Source organism: Protopterus annectens, chromosome 2.part0, assembly GCF_019279795.1.
Source record: "Protopterus annectens isolate FY-2018-M chromosome 2.part0, PAN1.0, whole genome shotgun sequence".
NCBI classification, from domain to species: Eukaryota; Metazoa; Chordata; order Ceratodontiformes; family Protopteridae; genus Protopterus; species Protopterus annectens.
Genome location: NC_056728.1, coordinates 870,876,870 through 870,900,527, shown reverse-complemented (window position 1 = coordinate 870,900,527; position 23,658 = coordinate 870,876,870). Strand labels below are relative to the sequence as shown.

Here is a 23,658-nt window from a genome sequence, read left to right as displayed (position 1 = left end):
CCGGCAATTGCTAGTTAATATTACACTTCATTCAGTCTGGTTAGCTATCCTACCAGACATCTGTGTGACTACTTCATAGTAACTGCATTTACAGTTTATCGAGCCTTAATATCTGTACGACTGCACACAATACGTATACAGTGTACAAACTTATATGGCACCCACTATTCTACATAATCTGGACAACTTTCTTTTTGTTAGAATCATAGCTGAAATGGGTCTTCAGCTTCACCAACCCACCCAGTTAACAAATATAATTAAATAAATAATGGATTTGCAGGTATGTGAGACAGAAATTGTTAAATATGAAGAAAAAGAAGTTATGTATACTCACCATAACGTTCCATCTGAGTTGTTGCTTTTCATTTTTCTTCAACCTGTGGGACACGGATCAGGAACGGATCTGACTCGGCTGCATTTTTCAGCATTGGATTTGAGTTCCAATCTCCTCTCCTACCTATAATGCCTCTGACTCTCTCCTCCCCTAGATCGAGTTTGCTGCCAACCGTAGCATCCAAATCTGACTCAAGGCCTTACCCCTTGGCCAAAAATACCCAGGCAGCACCACAGGAAAGCACAAATTATGCCAAAGAAAAGGCTATGTCTCTTCCGGCCAGAAAAGCAACAACTCAGACGGAATATTATGGTGCGTACATAACTTATCTAAAGTTGTTGTTTTCATTTGCTCTTCAACCTGTGGGACAAAGTCCCCAGCTACCACATTTCTGGGAGGCTCTCATGGAAAGATATTCCAGAGCACAGCAGAGCCAAAGGAAGCCCTGCTTCTGGATAGAAGATCCAGCTTGTAGTGGGAGATGAAAGTATGCGAAGCTACACAAGTAGCCGCAGAACAAATGTCATCCAAAGAATCTCTGGACCAAAAGGCAGCTGAAGTATCCATAGACCTAGCAGAGTGCGCCTTGACTTGGCAGAGACAATCATTTGGCTGAATATGCTAAAACTATGCACTCAGAGATCCAACAGACCTTTGATACCGGTTTCCCTAAAAAGGGCTTAGAATAGGAAACAAAGAATTGATCAGACTTATGAAAGGGCTTTGTTCTGTGCAAGTAAAAATGTAATTGCCTATGAACATCCAAGAGGTGCAATTTATACTCTCCCTTATTCTGAAAATTCGGAAAGAAAACAGGGAGATTGATTACCTGATTAATGTTTGATTCCGAAGCCACTTTTGGAAGGAAAGAAGGATTAGTGCGTAAGGACACCCTGTGTCTATGGAAGACCATATAAGGAGGCTTAACCGATAAGGCTTGGAGCTCCGACACTCTTTTGGCTGAAGTAATGGCAATCAGGAAGGCTGTCTTCCAAGACAAGAACTGCAGATCCACCAAAGCTGCAGGTCCAAAGGGGAAAGAAACTAAGGCTTGAAGGTCCAGAGTAAGATCCCAAGGCAATGCTGGATCCTTGATTGGCAGCCTAAGCAGAAAGGTACCTTTCAAAAAGGCTTTACAAAGCTTAGAAGAAGCCAGAGAAGCCGCATTATCTCCTACATGGAAGTTAGATATAGCTGCCAGTTGAACTTTAACCACAGAAAAGCTGGCACCCTGTTGAAAAATACCTCCCAGAAACTGTAAGATAGCAGGAAGTGAGGCAGTAAAGAGATCCAAGACATGTTGAGACACCCAAATCGAAAAATGTTTGCACTAACTAGAATAAACCTTCCTAGTGGAAAATTTATGAGCCGTTACCTATATCTTCTTAACCAGAGAAGATAGCCCGGGAGTCCTAACTATCATAAGAACTGCAGCAACCAAGCAGTAAGCTTCAGATTGGCCAGATCTGGGTGTGGAATCCCTGAGGGATGAGAAATCAAATCTGGAACTGGATCCAACATCCAGGGAGGACACACTACATGAGGCCACAGAGAGGCCAGAATGGAGCAATGAGGATGAACGAGCTCCCCAACCGTTGAGCTTTCTGAAGGAACTTTGAAATCAGGGGAAATGGAGAATAAGCATGCAGAAGACTGGAGAGTCAAGCATGAACCACAGCGTCTCAGGGGGCCCCCACCAGTTGGGGGTTCTGAGCAAAAAACTCGCTGCACTTCGCGTTGGAAGGAGAGGCAAACAGATCACAGCAAGGCAACCCCCACTTTAGAATGATCTGTTTCGCTACTAAAGGATTCAGAAACCACTCATAAGGCATCAGGAGAGACCTACTGAGCCTGTCCACTAGAATGCTGGACCTCCCTGGAATATGCACTGCCACCAGAAAATGACCGGTGGAGATCGCTCAGTCCCACACTCTCGTGGCTTCACGACAAAAGGGATAAGGCCTGGTTCCCCACTGTTTGTTATACATGTTGTCTGTCTAGATGGCAATCGTCCCTAGGGGAAGATTAGTATGAAGAGCTTGCAACGCCAATAGCACTGCCCTCATCTCCAGAATGCTGATATGCAACTGGGTCTCCAGGGAAGACCACGTGCCTTGGACCGTCCTTCCCAAGCAATGCCCCCCAACTGAATAGGGAGGTGTCCATGGTCACAATGGTCAGCAGGGTAGGAAGAATAAACAGGTGACCCTGATGAAGGACAGGGGATTGAATCCACCAAAGAAGAGAATCCCTGCAGGCGTGAGACAAGCGACTGGGATGGGATAACGGTATATTTAGCAATGACCACTGGACCACTAGAGTCCACTGGAGCACCCTCATGTGCAACCGAGTCATGGGAATGAGGGTGATCGTGGCCGCCATGGACCCCAATGCTCATAGAATAGATGCCGCTGGGAGAAAATGAGCTTGAAGAATGCACAAGACATGATGCTTGAGGGATTGAAGTCTGTCTGGAGTTAGAAAAACCTTGGTCTGAATGGTGTCTAACCACTCTCCAATAATATCCAGAACTTGAACTGGGTTCAATAGGGACTTGTTGAGATTTATGGTGATACCCAACTGGTGGGCGGTCTGGAGAATAAATCCCTGGCTTGGCAGAATCGATGCCTGGATGGAGCAGAAAGGAGCCAATCTTCCAGGTAGGGAAATATCTGGAAACCCTGCAGCCACAGGTAATGCTACCACCGCCATCACTTTGGTGAATACCCTGAGGGCTGTGGTAAGACCAAAGGGTAGCTAAAGCTAGAGCACATCCAGTCATTCTCCTGCAGGAAGGGGAGGATAGATTGAAGTGTAACCATCCAGAATTTCGTATTTCGTCTTGGAAAACTGACAGGTTTAGGGTTGAAAGATCCAGGATTGGTCTTAAGTCCCCCATTTACTTTGGCACTAAAAAGAACCTGGAATAGATGCCTAATCCGGACTGGTCTGGGGGACGGACTGGATGACTAGCTTTTTGAGCAGCTTGGGGATTTCCACTGCTGCATCCTCCCTTTCTGTGGGTGGAATGTCCGGGAGGTGTTTGGGAAGGAGTGGCATTTGAGTAAAGGGAATTGAATATCCTTGGGATATGATTTGCAACACCCAACGATCACCTGTAACAGACTCCCAAGGCTGTTGGGTGCAGCGAGAGTCGACCCCCTGACTGCCTCCAAAGACAACCAGCTGGGCAACACTTCAGGGCTGTTGCACGGGCCTCTCCGAGAAGGAATCCCAAGACCCTTTGTTTCTCGGACCCCCCCCCCCACCGCGAGGGCAGCGTCTGTCAAGTCCCGCTCTGCCCCTGGGGGAAAGTGAATCCTGAGAGTCTTAGAAATAAACCTGAGGTTTCCGGAACCACATCTTCTTCACCCTTCACTGATTCCTGGAAAAGGTTCGTAGAGGGGTTGAGAAGCAGGTTCCAATGGAAGACAAGGTCTTCCCGTCCTTCCTGCTCTGGACTAATGTGTCACATACTGTCTTTTCAAAGAGATTGGAACCATCGTACAGGACATTTGTAAAACATGCCTTAAAGCGCTCTGAAAAGGCACAGAGTCGGAGCTAGGCGTGACACCTGATGGCAACACCTGCCCTGGCTGCTCTAGCGGTGCCTTCGATAGTGTGGGATAGGAGCCGCACAGAGGAGTTGGAGATGGAGGTGAGGGTGGCCACCCAGGAGGAAAAAATCTTCATTTCCTCTGCCGACATAGATCCTGAAGTAGACTCAGTGACCTCCTTAACCAGGTCTCGCTGAAGCCTGATCAGGTGTACCATTTAGTTCAGTGCACATACAGAGAATGTTACAGAAGCATAGACCAGCTTCCCAAAATGGTCCAGGGTCCTATACTTTCGGTCCGGCGGATGGAACATGGAGCTCTCCTGAGTGAGCTCCTTCTTGGTGGCTGCTGCCACCAGCATGGGATCGACTGGGGATTCCTTTGACCAGTGCATTTTGTCTGATGGGACACTGAGGATTTTATCAGGGTGTTTGAGGATAAGGTCCACTGTGTCGGGCTCCATCCACACCTAAGATGTAATGAGATCCACCAAGGGATACGTAGGAGGGGACACCCAGGAGGTAGAGGGTCCTGCACCAAATGCCTAAAGGAACACTGACTCGTCAGGGTTGGGTTTTTGGGCAGACCACCATTCACGCTGGCAAAGGATCTCCATGATGTCTCCAAAGGATACATCATCTGGGGGTGACCGAGGGGAACCCTCCCCTTCCTCCAAGTTGGTGTTCTCCATGACAGACTACAGTTCCAGGGAGAAGCAAGGAGAACGGAGCCGAGGGGAGCCCAAGCTGGAAGAGATTTCACTGGGGGCTTGGCAAAGGAAGTGCAGTTGGGGGACCGCTTCCTAGGCCAATCCCGGTCTCAGTGTTTACACTTCTTCACTTCCCCTGGTCCTCTTGTTGGGAGGTTGAGTCCCAGAGGCCAGGGTGAAGAAAGAAGCTGAAGATGCAGCTGGGGCCTCGGTGGTCAGAGAAGGGAGGAGGCCCTTGAGGATCAGCTTATTCCTCCTGTCAATCAACGCACGGGGGTTGAACCCCTCACAGATCGAACAGCAGGAATCCAGGTACAGGACCCCTAAACAGACCACACAGAGAATGTGGCCATCAGAGGGGGGAAGCTTATGGCCACACACTGTGCACTTCCAGAACCCTGGTTTTGGTGTCTCAGCCATGGTAGAGGAAGAAGGGGAACCACAAGCACTCTCACGCACACACTGAAAGAGGGGGAGAGAGAAAACAGGGAAACGGGAATATTTTTTTTTTAAACTAAGGACCAACACCTGAGCGCAAGGACACAGGAAAGTGAAAGGGTGGAAAAGAAGATAGGATAGATTTAAAAAGAATTAAAATACAAATTTCAGTCACCAAAAGCCTGGAGCAACAGACCATGACGCTAGTGATACGTGCGGCAAACGAGATCTGAGGGGAGGAAGGAGTCAGGAGCATTATGGGTAGGGGAGGAGCTTGGAGCTCAGATCTAATGCTGGAAAATGCAGCAGAGACAGATCCATCCCTCATCCATGTCCCACAGGTTGAAGAGCGAATTAAAAAGTACAGTTGTGTACACTTACCATAAATGTAGATGTTCGAGTGTATTCACTGTTGCAGTCATCACATTTCAGTTATCTGCTTGCAGTAGCTTTCAGCTGGCCTGATTATCAAAGTCTTGGGTCCTGTGTTGGTTGCTGTCTCATCTTCCATGACCTCAGGTAGTCAGGGGTATAAAGCATGCAGCTGACGCCATTACATCAGTTTTTCTTGCCCCAGATGTCAGGTGCCTCCCTAATGGGAAGCAATTTTATATATATATAGATTTATATAAGAGTTTTATATATATATATATATATATATATATATATATATATATATATATACATACAAGGTTATACCTCCATCAAAAAAGCAAATACACCAAAAAGCTTTTAAGCATAGTAAAAAGGAATAGAAGTATAGCCAAAAGAAGTCAGGGGGAAGGAAGGAGGGTAACCAGGACGGCAAGAGTGAATACGCTCGAACATCTACATTTATGGTAAGTGTACACAACTGTTATGTTATGAAATGTTATTCTCGTTTCACTATTGCAGTCATCACATTTGGGTGGATTCCCAAAGCTAAGGATGGGAGGAGGAATTTGGATAGCATTAGGACCAGCTATAAGGCCCTGCAAGACTGCAGTGGCAAAACCAACTCTGGATTTAGAGAAAATTGTCAAATGGTAATGCTTGATGAAAGTATGTACAGAACTCCAGGTAGCAGCTTCTAGGATGTCCCTGGTAGGGAGACCTCTGAGAAAGGCTGTAGAGGTAGATGCAGCCCTGGTTGAATGTGGTCTTATCCCCTGTGGGATAGGTTTTCCATGGTGCTTACAACAGAAATGAATGCAATGGCCTATCCATTTAGAAATGGTTTGCTTTGAAATGGCCTTCCCCTATGCCCCTGCAGCAAATGCCACCAGCAGCTGTTCAGATTTCCTGAGAGGTTTAGTCCTGTCCAAGTAAAATCTAAGTTGTCTGTGCACATCTAAGGAGTGCAGTATCCATTCCCCTTTGTTCTGCGGATTAGAAAAGAAGGTCGGCAAATGAAAGGACTGATTAAGAGCCACACCGGATACTACCTTGGGCATGAAAGAGAGATTGGTCCTGAGGGACACCCTGTCCACATGGAAGATGATGAAAGGCTCCACTACCATAATGGCCTGTAATTCAGACACCCTTCTTGCTGAAGTGATGGCTAAAAAGGAAGGCTGTTTTCCAAGAAAGGAATTTCAAATCTGCATATGCAGCTGGCTCAAAAGGAGGAAGAGTAAGTTTTTCCAATACAAAGTTAAGGTCCCATGCTGGAGTAGGGGCTCTCTTGGGTGGTCTTAAGTTTTTGGCTTTTGGCCCCTCTTAAGAACTGCTACAGCAGTGGATGAAAGAAGAGGGGTGGTTCTGTGTTGTAATGCGCTGAAATGGCTGAGGCATGAATTTTGATAGAGGAAAAGAAAAGGCCCTTGTGAAGCATCTCTGTTAAGTATTGAAGAATCTGAGGTAAATTGGGTGCTGCTGTGCCCATCCCTTGAGTTTGGTTCCAGGAACAGAATCTTTTCCATTTTTCAGCATAAACTTTTCTAGTACTAGGCCTCCCTGCCTCCAGAATGACATCCAACACTTGTTTACTGAGGGATGGTAATGGAGAGATCAGGTAATTAGCCAGGCTGCCAGGTTCAGGGTTTGAAGCCAAGGGTGCAGAATCTGGCCCTTCTCTTGGGACAGCAGGGTAGGGGTCTGAGGCAGGTGCCATGGTGCCAACAGTGACACACTGAGTAAGAGGGGGTACCAGTGTTGGCGTGGCCAGTCTGGTGCAATCAGTACCATCCTTGGTTTGTCCTGTTTGATCTTTAGTAGTACCTTGGAGAGGCGAGGCAGAGGAGGAAAGGCATAAACTGATAAATTTTTCCAGGTGAAGGACAGGGCATCCATTTTCCAAGCTTGTTTGTGGGGAGTCCTTGTGCAGAATTTGTCCAATTGGCAGTTCTGGGGGGAGGCAAACAGCTCTATCTCTGGGCTTCCCCATTTGTTTATCAACATGTTGAATGTCTTTGGTTCCAGTTTCCACTCATGTGGGTCCATGAAATTTCTGCTTAGATCGTCTGCCAGTGTATTTAGCTTTCCTGGCAGGAACTGAGCCTTAGGGGCACTTGGTAGCTCAAGGCTGTGTTCCACAGAGCCATGGCTAGTCTGCAGAGAGGGTATGAGTGGGTTCCCCCTGATTGTTTATGTACCACATAACAGTGGTGTTGTCCATCTTTTTCCATTAATTGCCCTGGAAGAATGTGGTCCTTGAAGGCTGTCAGAGCATTCTGTACAGCTAACATTTTTTTTTATTGATATGCAGGTGCATTTGACTTGGGTTCCATTTGCCCTGAATGCACTTCCCTGCCAAGTGAGCCCCCCCCCCCCATGCATAGTCTGATGCGTCTGTTGTTAGGGTTTGGGTGGCAGGGGGTACAGTGAAAGGCAGCCCCTTGTTTTGGTGGCAGGCCTCTAACCACCAAAGGAACTCTGACTGTAGGCAAGGTATGATAGGAATCATTGCTTCTAGATCCTGAGAGTGTTGACACCATAAGCTTTTTAGATACCATTGTAGTTTCCTCATATGCAGTCTTGCATATGGAATTAGGACAATGCAGGAGGCCATGAGCCCCAAGGCTTGCAGTATTTGTCTTGCAGATAAGCAGGGTCTTTGTGGCCATTAGTTGGAAGTAGCTGTCAAATGAACTTGTTTCTCTGGCGTGAGGAAAGCCATCTGGGAAGTTGTGTTCAAGCTTGCTCCCAGGAATACGATTTGTCGGCAGGGTACCAGATGTGATTTCTTTTTGTTTATGGTGTACCCCAGAGAAGTTAGCACTTTTTGTACAAACGCCAGATGATTCAATAGTACGTCCTGGCTTTCTGCCTGAATTTAGTATGTCCTGGCTTTCTGCCTGAATTAGACAATCGTCCAGGTATGGGTATATTTGAATACTTCTTTCCCTGCAAAATGCAATGACTAGAGCTAGGCACTTTGTGAATACCCTGGATGCAGCAGATAAGCCAAAGGGCAGTGCAGAGAACTGATAGTGCATGAAGCCTGCCTTGAAGCATAGGTATTTTCTGCAAGATTCCCTGATTGGGATGTGCGGGGGTAGGCTTCCTTTAAATCCAGTGTTGCCAACCAGGAATCCTTGCCTAGCATAGGAAGTAACTGGTGAAGAGTTAGCATTTTGAATTTTGGGATCACCAAAAAAGTGTTTAGGACAGAGAGATCCAGGATAGGATGCCAGGAGTTGTCTTTTCTGGGCAACAGGAAAAGTCTTGAGTAGAACCCTTGTCCCCTTTCCTCTTCTGGGACAGTTTGAATAGCCCTTATACTTGAGAGAGAGAACTTGCTTTTGAGCCTCTGCCCACTGATTTAGGGGTAGATCTGGCCAACTGTTTGGGGTTGGTAAAGTGTGGAAGTGGAATCTGTATCTTTGGGAAACTATATTTAAAACCCATTTGTCCTGGGTAATGAGTTCCCAGTTTTTTGCCTGCAGAGCAATCTTTCCCCCTAAAGGAGCAGTCAGTTGAGAAGGGCTTGGAAGTTTCAAAGTTAAGTCACTGAGACAGTTTACCATAGGGGGGAGTCTTACTACTCCCTGCTTTGGAAATGGGAGCCCCCCCCCACTGCTTAGTCCTGTGTGTACCTTGGGACTGAAGCCTGAGCATTCTGGTGGTTCTGAGTTTGGATTGAGAAGGCCTGGAAGAAGCAGGAAAGGACCAGTTCTTAGAGGGCCAATGCCTACTAAATCTTGGAGGCTGTACTTGCAGGAAATATTTAACAGTTTGCATAGATTTAGCTTTTTCCTCCATCTTTTTAAGTACTTCTTCTGCTTTGTTGCCAAACAGGTGGTCCTTGTTTAAGGGAGCATCCAGCAATTTAGCTTTAACATGATCTGGTAAAGATTGCTCCTTAAGCCAAGCATGCCTTCTAAGTACAGTCCCAGTGATAGCAGCCCTGTAAGATGCCTCTAGTGAATCAAAACCACATTGCAAAGTATGTTTTCCAACTTGTTCAGCATAATGCATTAAATCCGTGAAATCCTTATTTTCAGCACAGTCAGGAATCAACATAATTTTCTGTTTAAGCAATCCAATAATATGCTGCTGATATACTTTAACATATGAAACTGGCAGTTTAAGGCCCTAATGGCCAAGGTTGCAGAAGTGTATACCTTCTTACCCCATCTATCCAGTACCCTGAAATCTCTATCAGAGGGGGTAGGATTTTTTGCAGTAGTAGCCTTAATGTCCTTGGGTCCCTGTGAAATGGTCTCAGGATCCGCAGTAGGATTTTTAAAGAGGAACTTGTGAGAGTCAGGAACCCTGTAATATCTATCTGGTTTTCTTGGAGCAGGAGGTAAGGAGTCAGGGGCCAAGCTAGACTCCAAAAAGGCATCATCAACAATGTCCGCTACAGGGGGGATAGCTAAAGGCCTGTGTTGGGGCAGGAGTAAGAAATCCCCAAGCCTCTTTTTAGAATCAGAGTAATCTTGGCTTGTCCAGCGGAAATGCTCCCTAAGAGTATGCAGGGTTTCACCAAAAGATATCCTCTGGAGGGGAAGCAGAGGGAACAGAGTCCTCTGCATCAGAATCCTCATAGGTAGAAAAGGGTAAATCCTGGTCATCAGAGGAGAGAGAAATTTCAGAATCCTGATCAGAAGAATAATAAGCAAATTCAGTCCTAGGTCTCTTAGAGGGGGAAGGCTGGCTTCCCCTGATTGAAGTAATAAGGTCTTCAGCCATTCTTACCATTTGTTTTTTAGGCATAGAGGCCTGACCATGCAGTCTGGGCATCAGTTTTCTAGGCATGGATCGAGTTTTAGGCCTTGAAGAAGAAGATGGCGTCGGTTTAATATGCAAGTCAGTAGGTCTGAATACACCCTCAGAAGCCAGTGCCTGCACAGCGGCTCCGGACCCATCCAAGGTAGCGACATCCGCAGGTTCCACAGCTGAAACATCTCGCAGCATACTGGACTCTGAATGGGTCTCAGTAGAGGCCTGCAAATCTGAAGTAGTGGGTATCAGAGGTTGCGAAAGCGCCTCACTGAGTACCAGCAAACTGGCGACTAGCTTAGGAGAAGCCTCATCGGCAGCTTTGGACCTAGGCGGCCTGTCTCTGTCTTTATCTTTGCGTTTTTTTGGAATGTCAGTAGTCGGGTGGCTTACCAAAGCCATATCTGGATAATTGAACCGAGTACCAAAATATTTAGAAGCGTAAATATACAGACAATGAATAGTTTGTTGTTTAAATAAGGCACAAAACCGACAGCGAGGTACGTTGTGGTCAGGGCCTAGGCAAGGAATACAGTACGAATGATAATCTTTATGAAGTATTTGCTTTCCACAAGAAATACAATTATTGACTTTTACTGACATCGGTAAGAAAGACTGATGTAATGGTGTCGGCTGCATGCTTTATACCTCTGACTACCAGACATCATGGAAGATGAGACGGCAACTGACGCAGGACCCAAGACTTTGACAATCAGGCTGACTGAGGGCTACTGCAAGCAGGTAACCCAAATGTGATGACTGCAACAGTGAAACACGAAGAACATCAACAACTTCAGATAATATGTTGTAGATCAAACAAGACTCGCACTTATTTGGGAAGCTTAGAAAATGGCACACCAACAACTTCTTGTTTGCTTTCCATTATGCCTTCACTGTAACAGTCTACAGGCACACTTACACTTCTTTCATAACTCCCTTTGTTATCCTTCTTATCTTTCACTTCATCTAACCGCTGTCCAAGAGGCTATCTTATTTTCCCACCCAATGCATCCATGAAGTCTTGTGTGGCTACAAAGGCTGCCTGGCTTGAACCCAAGTACTAGTGTACTGCTAAACAGCTACTGCTAATAGAACCAATGTAAGACTGGGTCTTTATACTTCATGGACTTGCTTCTGTTTTATTGTCTGCTGAAAGGTAATATATCCCCAAAAAAACTTGAAGTCTTAAGTGAAGTTCTTTAGCACTTAGCTTGGCTCCCAACCTCCCCAGCCCGAAAAGACAAGGAGCAGTCGGAAACTAAAGTCCTTTGTTTCTGTTTAGGTCTCTGATGGCCATGTTTATTCCCAAACTTAGGTGATCAGAGCATAAAGAAATCAAATGACTACACCATCATCACTAGCTGTACCCTTTTAAAGTTTAGGGAGATTTTTAACTTACCAACCCACTCCAGCATGTCTTCTATCTTCTCAGCAGCACCAGCTACCAGCCGACTTTGGTCTGTATCTTCCAGTCGAAGAATAGACCTTCCTCTATGTTTTTTGGCAAAAATATAATTATAAAGAGCAGTGCGGAGTCCTCCCAGATGTAGAAATCCTAAATGGAAGAAAAAAATATGTATGATCTGCGAGTACAATTGAAACAACCTCATTATATGCATTCAGAGATCCAACCTGTAAAAAAAGGAATCCAATTTCATATGGTGTACTGCCCTATCTTTTGCACATCAGAAAACTGACAAAATCTCTATTATACCATTTTTCCATTAGTATAACTCGTTTCATAAATTGTCTCGCGCTATATGTTGGGTTTAACTCCGTTGCTTTTTAGTGTCTCTATAATGTTAAATGAGTTTTAGAGACAAGAGAACGGCGGAACTCATTTAACATAGCGGAGAATCCAAAAAAGCAACGGAGATAACTGCTTCTCCTTTTGACTGCTACTCTCAGGCCGCGCGCGGCGTAGGCAGCGCCCGCGGATAGATGACATCTATGAAGGGCAGTAAACAGAGTAAATTATATGTATATTTTATAATTAAGAAAGTAGTATTTCTAAATAATGTCATATAATAATAGCAAATAATCTGCTGGTGGGTAATGCTTTACCTAAGGTTGGCTTGGTTTCAAACCACAACAAGTAACCGTGGCATAGAACTTACTACCAGGCGTGGCGATAACATTTACTTTTACTCAGAGTAATCTAGGAAATATTAAAGCCATCATAACCAACATCTAGACAAGCAAAATTTAACCAATACCTGGACTGCTGAGCCTTCTCTGCTTTTCTACTCAAGTTGTTTTCATTAAAACAGAAAATTCCTGTGAATGAAAATGGTTTACTCCACTTGCTACCACATATAGCAATACAGAAGCCATACCAGGACCAAACAAATTTAGTAAAAGTGCAACAATAAGAAGAAGAAAAAGAACCTAACAACATCTTGGACACATTGCTAATAACCCTGCATTGCTCTTAAGTGCACCCTTCTATTTTATTCTTCATTGTATGCAAAAATGTCGCGGTAAAAGTAATTATTCAGACACAGTTTCATTTTTCAGTCATGGCATCATTAATCAGTGCATTTTGTATCACTGCCACATAATAATATTTTGCCATTTATTATCTACTCCACATTGATAAAACTGATGAGCCTTTAATTAAAACTTTGAGTAGCTTTTGAAGCAAATGTCAGTGATTTTATTTGATTTATTTTTCTATAACAAGGATACCCACAGAAATGTGTTAGTTGTTTGCTCTTAATTAGACTTTCATAATGCTGTTCTTGTTTTCACAAGTAACATAAAGGCCCATTTTCTTGTTTTTGTAAGCTACTTTTCTATGAAGGTAAGACTGAGAAGCATTGTCATCAGTTACACAAATGCAAATAGCAAAGAATGAAAAGGAAACTTCAATGTTACAGAAAAAGGAGTGGCTGAAAATGAGATTCAGCAAACACAAACTGCAGCATTCCAAAAGAAGTTACTTACACATGGGGAAGCATGATACCTCAGACAGTAACTCCAGGTCAGGTTCCAAAAGAAGGGTTCCACAATTCCTCAAGCTGCACAAGCTAATAAGGAATTCTAAAGTTCTATTCCCAAGTTCCATAATGTGAATCAGATACACATGGCTAATGGACACAGAAATGTTACAATGGAGATTAACAACAGCATAAAATGCCTAAATAGCAATAAGGTCCATAAAAACAAATGAACCTTTCAGGTGTAAGGTAGCTCCACCTGTATTGTTGTCTCAGATACTGAAAGCATTATATGTTGCAAAGTCCAGTAACATGCAGTATCAGTGCCAACACAGTGTTATTATGTTTTAGAGAATAGGCAAACTGTACATCAGCACCCTGATTTCAGAACGCACCTTCTCCAGCAGGGTATTAATGTACAAGTAATGCCCACTGAAAAAACAAGTCTGCCTCTTCACGGAAGCATATCAAACTGAAGTGGAGCTCTGACTGAAAAAAAAAAGCTAGCGGCCGTCACTATTTTATACTCACTAAGCAGTGCTTTTGCCATTTAGCAAGTGTAAAATAATAAAGAAAAAATAAAAAGTGTGTGTGTGTGTGTGTGTGTGTGTGTGTGTGTGTGTGTGTGTGTGTGTGTGTGTGTGTCTGTGTGCATGAGAGTGAGAGATCGATCGAGGCATTATCTTACACTCACTAAGCAGCGCTTTTTACTGTTTAGCAAGTATAAAATAAATGAAACCGAAAAAAGTGTGTGTGTGTGCATGTGTATGTGAGAGGCAGAGTGAAGAGTGAGAGTGGTCTCTAGGAGCAACAGCATGAGTTAAGAGATTTGCGTAACTCTTGACCATACCTCTCGGCAAAAGAAATCTGGACAGAGCCACAGATAAGGTACAAATGACCAAAAATAAGGACAGATTTTGAATACTGCCCTTATAAACTTAGAAAGTTGCTAGAACAACAGATTTCCATTACCATGTATTATTTGAAGGATATGAAGTCTGAAACTCAAATATCTGTCATTATTTAATGACATCAATCCCCAGTGACTTGCCAGAAAACTACACATTTTATGAGGATGGGGCCAAACATACGAGCCAAAAATCTGGACATTCTGCAAAAATACCTGGATAAACCTAAAATAAACAGGGGACAAAGGCTCAAAATAGGAACATATTTTACTTGATTATTAGGGTTTGTGTTAGACCGCGGTGGTGGTGCTGCGGTAGCGTTGTCACCTCACAGTAAGACGCTGTCCGGTTCAATTCTCAGCTAGAGCGTCTTCTGTGTGAAGACATGCGTGAATGGGCGTACCTTCGTTGAAGGTTGTGCGTCAGGGCTGGTAACTCGGCACGTAAAAATCAACTACCAATCATTAGCAGACCGGAGTTCCGCTGTGGCGACCCTTAACCAGGAAAAGCCGAAAGACACAACAGCAACATTAGGATTTGTGTTAGCATACATTTTCTGAAACAGAGGTGTGCGTGAGAGAGAAAAAGACGTTTGCATACATCTGGACCTTTCAGCTGAAGAAATCTGGATAAAGCCTAAAATAAACAGATAACAAAGGCTCAAAAATAAGAACAGATTTTAATTACTGCTCTTATAAAATTAAAACTTACTTACTTAAATGCATTTGTGTTAGTATGAATTTTCTGTAGAAAGTAATAGTGTGAAACTCAAATGTATGCCATTATTTAATAACTTCACTCTCCAAAGACTCGCAACAAACCAAACATTTTAGAAGTAAGGGACCAAAAAATAAAGTAAATGCCTGGATATTCGTTTAAGTGTTATATTTTGAATGTAAAATGCTTCCTCCAACACCATTAACATATACTACAGAAAGTTTGAAACATTAGGCGGAGGAACTGTTTTACATCAAAAATATATATCAAAAATACTACAGTACTTAAAAATAAAGTAATTCAGTAAAACACAACATTTTGCAGAGAGCCCATTCTCTAAGCACAATAATGCCCTCCAGGGTGTGTGTGTTAATGTGCAATCAACACTCTTCCAGGGGTGTAGAGGCCCTCATAACACACATTACACATTAACACACACCTTGTCAGGCATTATGTTTTGCATACATCATAGAAAAACCAGCAAAGCACACTTCACAATGCAGAACTGTTTAATCTAAAAGAACAAAGCTTTCAGACATCCAGTCCTTCCCTCAGTTTTGTAGCACTGAGAAAGGACTGGATGTCTGAAAGCATTGTTCTTTATTTCGATTAAACGGTTCTGCGCTGTGAAGTGTGCTTTGCTGGTTTTTCTTGCTGGTCTATTTTTGCATTATTTCACTTAACCATTTTTACACATCCTTTTTGTGCTGCCTACATCATAGCTCATGATGAATTTCTGAGGCATTTTGGAAAGTTTATTCACATTCTTTGCAAATACGTTCCTTCTGTGTGAAAATGTTTTACTTTTCCTGTTGTACCTCTCCAAATCCATAAAGTTGGTTTCTTTCACAGAAATACTCAGCTTCAAGCAAAAGATAAAAATGTAACAGCAACAATAAGAGGGGAAAGTCAGGAATTACAGTGAAACTAGAAAAAATTAATCTTCCACTTAACCATCATTCTTATGCTACTGAACTTAAGAACTGTGTAAAAGACTGAATCAGGCGCATTATTAACTAATTGTGTTAATTAATTATATTTGTTAAAATTGTAATTTGTTTGCTTTTATATTGAGAGCATCCGTACTGTTTTTTTTTTACTCCTTGAAAACCAAATTAGCTGAGGCACTAGATGTGATTAAAGCATTAATTTTTATTTTTGCCTATGGCTGCTGTTATTTCTTATTTTATTTTCCTCTTTTTGTGTGGCATTCATGAATTAGGTGCACTGCATGACACAATGATATAGACAGAATAGTTTGTAGTATAGGAAATTATCAAAGAAGGGACAGGCTTTTAACAGAAGTCAACTTCATCTTACGTAGATATTGTATATATGTATATGTATGTATTGAGAAAAAGAAATATATACCCACACACATTTTATATATATATATATATATATATATATATATATATATATATATATATATATATATATTATACACACACACACTTTTGATAATTTCTAAAAGGGTGTTCAATTGTCTACCCTCAGCAACGGAACTACTGTCAAATGAAAGCTCCATTTACAGGTATATCACTGCATGTTTGCACTAGCTGAATTTGCACACATCAGCTGTTTTCCCATTTTGCATTAAACTTGTCTTAGAGTGCTATTTTGCTGTAAAGTCTGCTGTTATATAATTTTTTTATTATTATCCAAGTACCACAGAACCTTGCATTCTTCTACTTTCTGTAATACTCCGCTCTGTCCGCCCAAAGACTCAATGTAACTCCTCACTAACCTCTACACATCTCTTTAGTCTACAGGCCCATCGTACTACTTTTTCATCTTCATCCCACATCCATTACTTTGCAATGCTGCACACACTAAATAAGCTCTCCTGAATGAACAGTTAAGCAAGGCTTGTGACAACTCACACTAACAGAACACCTAAAGCTTTCTCAGATATCTGCACTACTGTGTACGTAATTTAATATGCCTTGAGTATCCTAAGCATGTTATACTAAAATAATGGTGTGAAGATATTTGAAGGCTGCCAGCCTAGGTAAATAAAAGTTTGTAGATAATTCTGTCATTTTTAAATATTAATGTAAGCCACATGCTTGTACTCTTTGTTAAATGTTGAACTTCAAAAATGTAACCACACTGCACTCTGCTGGAGGAAAGCTGATAAGTCAAGCATTGTATAATTGTTTGAGCTCAAAACTTGGAGCCGAGATGTCTGAATGAAGGAATTCTTGCTATTGTTTTGAGACCATAGTTAATTGATAGATGTCTTTTATTGCTGTAGCTTCCTAACCAGGTGCAAGATCAAAAAGGCTGCTAAACTCAGAGTTTCTGTTAGCCTGGGAACTAGAGAAAAAAATGATGTAATATGAAATGAGTCAGTGGTACTGTGTTATCAATTTAAGGACAGAGAGATACTCAGGGCATTTTGCATTTGCCTTCAGAACATCCAACATCACCAACACTGTCTTGCTCTATATGCAAGTTTATTTTAGAACTATGTTTGTTCTTAGATATAGATAAGAAATATGAAGTCTAGTTTAACTGTTTTTCTGTACTGATGTCAGGACTTTTCTACTGTATTATTTTAAGTATTTCTCTGTGATCTCTGAACTCTTGACTAGCACTGTGTAGTAAGAAGTATTGTCTTGTGTTCTTATTATTTATTATTAAATGTTTTTAAACCTTTCAGCTGTGGTTGTTTTATGTAGAGATAATTTAAGCTCTAAGAGTACACTGCATGTATATAGTGATACTGTACCAAGCCACTCCAATAAGATTGGCTGTTCAGTTACACTTACCATTTGGATAATAATATTGCACACTAATAATTGGACACCGTTTGATAAGGGCCTTATTAGTAGTTGATATTAGTGGTTGGTGGCAAGTGGTACTACCGTATAGTCTGGGGAGAAAGGGCATAGCTGGAGAACCTGTGCCAGCCTTCTGCTGGAGTGTCTGTGTGTTTGTATATAACTCATATTTCAAAGTGTGTGTGTGTGTGTGTGTGTGTGTGTGTGTGTGTGTGTGTGTGTGTGTGTGTGTGTGAGTGTGTGTGTGTGCGTCAGCTACTTGGGCAGGGACACGAAGCACTGGTTGGACAGAGAAGGTGTTGGTGGTTTTAGCTTGAGATCTGGACCCTACAACTGTGCCAGTGGGGAGTCTTATTGGGAATCTGGAGAGAAAGGGAGAAACCGACTCTCAGACTGACTTTGATCTCTGTGTGCTCTTAAGGGAAATTGTACTTTACTGCGTGTATATTTGTTATCCTTCCCAATGTGGATGCCCCTCACTGGTGTTAGTCATGAGGATTGAGGCTCCTTGATTGCTGGGCCAGTGCACGGGCGTCACAACTAGTATTGTACTTGACAGCGTTTTGGGAGTTGTCTGCAGTAATAGCCCTTGGACACAATAAGTTTCTGCCATTTTTTCTTAAAACCCAGTCACTTCTTGCGAGTTAACTTATGTGACTATGAGATACTACTCCATATCCTATCCCACTCTCCTCTATGCACTTTGGATTTTTAAGCTTTTCAATCCTCTAGACTTTCCTACTACACTCCACAAATTCCTACATGTACCTCTGCATTGTCTTACTTCTATTGCACTCTACCTACCCTCTATATATCAGCTCTTATTCTCTTTACTCTCTCAACTGAGTGTTTTCTGTGGGGACTCAAATGCCAGGGCTCAGCTCAAATCATTCTCAGGCTTACTCCACTTCCCCTACACTACCCCCAAACCCCACCATATCTACTTTTATTCAATATCCAACTCACCCCACTGATTAGATACACCAAATATCTTCTGCAACCTCAAAAACTATTCAACCAATTACTTCACACCTTTACTTCTCTCTATCTCCCCAATCTCTTACACTTCATCTCTTGATTAATTAGATAATCACTTCTTACTCCCTTAATTCCTAGCTCCACCCTTGGAAGGGTGGTTTAATGGCTAAGGTGTTTGCCTTTCAAACACAAGGTGCAGGGTTTGAGTCTCACAAGGGATAATTGGCTAGGCTTAAAATGGCTCACAAGGGCAGTTAGCCTAGTACTAAACTATGAACCTATGAACCTATAAACACAATCCTTTTCTCATCACTCATTATTCTCACCCATGTCAGCCACCTCATTACATACACTGTCCCTCCAGCAATCCTCTCTCCCACACTCATCCAAAATCTCAAAACCAGCAACCACAAATGTTTTACCACAGTTTCACCCTGCCTATTCGACAATTCCCTCCAAAACTACTTTGAAATAAAAATTCTATACAATCACTTTGACGGTATCCTCTACAAACAGAAGTCAAAATTTATCTTAAAGAAAACGTACCTACCTCCATAAAACTTCTTTGAATGGTGACATCCACCCAAACCCAGGCCATATTCAAGTCATTAACCAACAGACCTCAGAGTATGCCACCCACTCCCCTTTCACAAACAACTGATCATCATTTAAAATTAGTATATTTAGCATATGTAACAAAGTCTCGGAACTACATCTCTAGATGTCCCATCACTTATCAGACATACTTGCCATTTCTGGAACTTGGTTTAAACCCAATATAAAAGACTCAGAAATACACCCCCATTAAAATATTATGACAGCTTATTGCACCTCTAAAAAAGTTGGTGGAACTGCTCTCTTTTACCCAAACACACATGATACTACCTCCTATACCACCCCAATTCCTAAAGTCAACAACTCTGAATTACTTATTGCATTCCTTAGACTTAACAGCCATAAAAACCATAAACAACAACTCTGTATCATAGTTCTCTACACCTCCCCAGGCAAAAACCTAGACACACTACAAAATATACACTGCTGGATATCCAATACTTTATCAAATGAGAAAATCATACTAGGAAATGTCAATATCGACTGGCAGGCTTTATCAAACACCTAAGCTCTAACTTAACTCTCTATGGCCTAACCCAACTTATTAATGCCCCTACACTTTACAACAAAACCTTCACTAATGACACTACTATTGACTGGATCATAGTCTCTGACACCACCAAATATAGCTCCTCTGGAACTCTCTCTCAGACTCCCTTAGTGACCACCTTCCAACTTATGCCTACCAACTAGCAAGCTACTAATCCAGACATTTATATAAAGTTACCCAAAACCTCACACACTTTACCCATATTCCTTCAAAGCAGCACTACAGCCCATCAGTTGAGCAATCCTAAAAGAACACCCCATAGATGATGATGTAGTCACTTTTTAATAAAGTATTTCTCAACTTACCCCATCAGAAAAAAAAGACTTAAATTAAACCATGCCCCCCCCCCAACTATTAAACAGCACAAAAATTCTAATGCATAGAGACAAAGTCTGGAAAACATGGCTTGCTAACAAAACACCCAAGATAGACCAAAAATTCAGGGAACTCAGAAAGTTTAAGGAGCTCAGAAAAGAAACAAAAAAATCAACATAGACAGAAAGCTATACTACCACAACTTGCAAAAGCAGCATAGATACAACCCAAACAAAACGTCTGGTCCTCAGTCAATAAATTACTATTACCATGTACTAAATCCAACTCAAATTCTTTCCCAAATAATACACATGTAGAAACAGCAACTCAGTTCAATACATACTTTATTAACAGCATAGCTGGCCTTAATAAAAACAACTCCTCCAGTACACTTCATACACTGCCAGAACCTCCTAACACTCTCAGTACCCATAATACGACACTAACCCTTCCTTCTACACCAACTATATTTCCAATCTTTTCTTCTTCCACCTCTAACTTTACCCTAGAAGTTGTATCCACATCCTGTATTAGGAAATTTCTTCACAAATTCAAACCATGATCCCACTCTGTTGACAACCTATATTATGAATATCTAAAAAGCTGATGTATTAGCTTACCCAGTCTCAATACTAATCAACAGGTCCATTACAGAATCTCATGTTCCTAGTCTTTGGAAACTGTCCTACATCACCCCAATCCACAAAGGTGCAATGCCTTACAGATATCAAATTTGCACCCTATTTCCCCACTCTCTAAAATATCAGAAAAATGTATTCACAGCCATCTCCTAAAATACCTCCTACAACACAATTTCTGACCAATTTACAGCACACTCTCCTTAAGAAACACCATTAACAAAGCAAGGAGTGACGGTAAACTAACCTCCTTATTCCTCAATATATCCAAAGCCTTTGACATTGTTTCCCATACCAAACTTCTCTCTCATATGCCCACATGTGCTCTCCAGATCCACTCGTCTGTGGTTCAACAGTTACCTGACAGACAGGCAACAATCTGTAAAATGGGTAGGTACCACATCCCCTTTCCTGCCCATCACCATTCAAGGTTCTCTCCTTTTTTAATATTTTCATACATAATCTCCACACCTCTTGAAAACAAACCTCACTTATTCATTATGCAGACGACTCAACACTAATCTGCTCCTCCGGTAACCTATCCCACCTGTATCAAATATATCAACAAGCCTTTCATTCTACTGACAACTGGCTCTAAAATGCCCAACTACTACTTAACTGTAAAAAAAACTAAGTTACCTTTAATCGTTCCAAGAAATTAAACCCAAGACAAATCTAAATAATCACCATATTAAACAACACTGTAATCAAAATTGTCTCAAACACAAAATTATTTGGCATAACCATTGATGACAGCCTTAATGCTGACCTTCATATTCTTAGCACCATCCTCTTAGTTCACTTCTTCACAACCACATTCCTAATCAATTACTACATTCAAATAGCAAAAACCTCTCTCCATCCATAAGCCCAACAACACAGCAGGCCAATCCTTGTATTCTTACAGTACAATTTGGAATTCACTGCCAACTGCTATCAGGTCCTCATGAAATATTCCTATCTTCAAATACTCACTTAAAAATTATCAGCATAACTTAAGATAACATTTTTTTTCTCTCCCTCAAGTCCTCAAGCCTGATCTACACTTCTCCTCCTTCCTAACCACTCTTAGATTAAGTTATTTTACACTTATGTAGACTCTCGGCCTATATTTTCTACCTTTCTGATTTCTTCTACTTACCTCCTAATACTCACTGTGGTGCTCCTTGTCTGTGGCTACACTCATTATTTCCTTTATTCTATGTAACAATTTGTATGATTTATATTTTACTGTTCTATCAATTATTATATACCTAATTGTATTCAATATGATTCACTTTGTATGATTTATAGTTTACTTTTCTATCAATTATATTTTTAAATGTATATAGTTGGAGCAATTCTACCAAGACCTCTGCTGAAAAAGAGTCTTTGCCCAGATAGACTTTCCCACTCAACAAATGTCAATAAAAATACATAAATAAAATAAAATAAAATTTAAAGATGCAGATGCATGTAGAGCAAATGAAACTATAGTTGAAGGAATTTACTGAAGACATAGAAGTGTGTATGATATAATGTGGGACAAACAGCAAAATAAAACTTAAACATAAATTAAAAATGCATAACAGCCATAATGTACACTAGAAGGATGCTGCAACTTAAGTTCAAACCTTGTTCATTGGTAGGTACTAGGCTATTGGCCCTAGTGCCTATATAAGCCTAGCCAAACGGTACCCTGGCTTTTGCCAACCAAGAAAATTATTTTCCAATGCCCCTGTCAAGCAGAGCCACAGAAGTGACCCCCGGGGTGAATTTCCCATCTCCCATACAATCATCAAGATTTTTCTTGAAGAGTGCTAATGAGGAGCTTTGTTTGATATAGATAGGTAGTTTGCTCCAGAGTATGGGAAGTCTCTGGGACAGGAATCTATCCCTCCAGCATGTTCTGTTTATTGTGGTGACAAGGTTTAGGTCCCTAAAGCATGTAGCTCATAGGGATTGGGATTTCTTTACGTGGAGCATGTCCAACAGCTCTGGGTTTGACATAGCTTTGAATGTTAGGCAGAGATCGCCTCTGCGTAGGCAATATGCGACAGAGTAAAGCTGGAGTTTTTTGAGACGGTCTGCGTAGGGCATCTGTTTGAGGCCGGTAATCCTCTTTGTGCGGTATTTCTGTGGCCTTTCCAGTTGTTGTAGATGTCTTGTGAGGTACATACCAAAAGGGGCGTTGTACTCTATAATGGGTCTAATGAGTGATGAGTAGAGGGGAACAATGACCTCTTTTTTCCTGGATGAGAAACCTTTTGTGATGAGGTGTGCCATGTAGAAGGATTTCCTGACTACTGTGGTGATGTGATTATCAAAGGAGAGACTACTGTCCACCTGTGTCCCAAGGTCTTTTATCACACTTTCAGTGTTAAGTAGACTACCGCCTATGTGGTAGTTCATGAGTGCAGAGTTTTTACCAAAAGGAATGACAATGCACTTTTTGGCATTGAGCTTGAGGCCATGGCTTTGGCACCAGGCATCTGTCTCAGTGAGGCACTTTTGTAGGATGTCCACATCATTAGGAGTTTTGATTATGGCTCCTAGCTTGCAGTCATCTGCGAACTTTGTTAACCAAAGACATTCTGTGTTAGCCTGTAGTTCAGAGAAGTAGATACCAAACAAGAGAGGACCTAGGACTGAACCCTGGGGTACTCTTGTCACTGGTCTGAAGTTGGATTTAGAGTCTGCTACTTTCACATCATGGGTTCTGTCAGTGAGCCAGTTGGCAACCCATCTTGTGACATAGGGCTTTATACCTAGTTTAGTGAGTTTGTCTATAATTCCAGAGTGGGGGATGGTGTCGAAAGCCTTGGCGAGATCTAGACAGGCTGTGTGAACCACCTTACCCTCATCTACAGCTTTTGTGACCGCTTCAAAGAAGTCTATCAAGTTTAGGAGACATGATCTGCCTTTTACAAACCCGAACTGGGTAGGGTCCAGAGTTTGGAGATTACCAATGTCATTGTTTCTAAGTTCCATGATGATGTGCTCCATAGCCTTGCAGACCAGGCTCATCAGGCTAATGGGGCGGTAGTTCC

General features: G+C 42.0%; 1 protein-coding gene across 1 annotated transcript in view; it reads right to left on the bottom strand.

Moving 5' to 3' along the window:
• EARS2 (glutamyl-tRNA synthetase 2, mitochondrial) overlaps positions 1 to 23,658 on the bottom strand; it is a 470,754-nt gene that overhangs the window by 352,910 nt on the left and 94,186 nt on the right. The window contains exon 2 of the mRNA XM_044061134.1: positions 11,583 to 11,738. Coding sequence (XP_043917069.1) covers positions 11,583 to 11,738 — 156 coding nt within the window. The remainder of the gene's footprint in view (positions 1 to 11,582; positions 11,739 to 23,658) is intronic.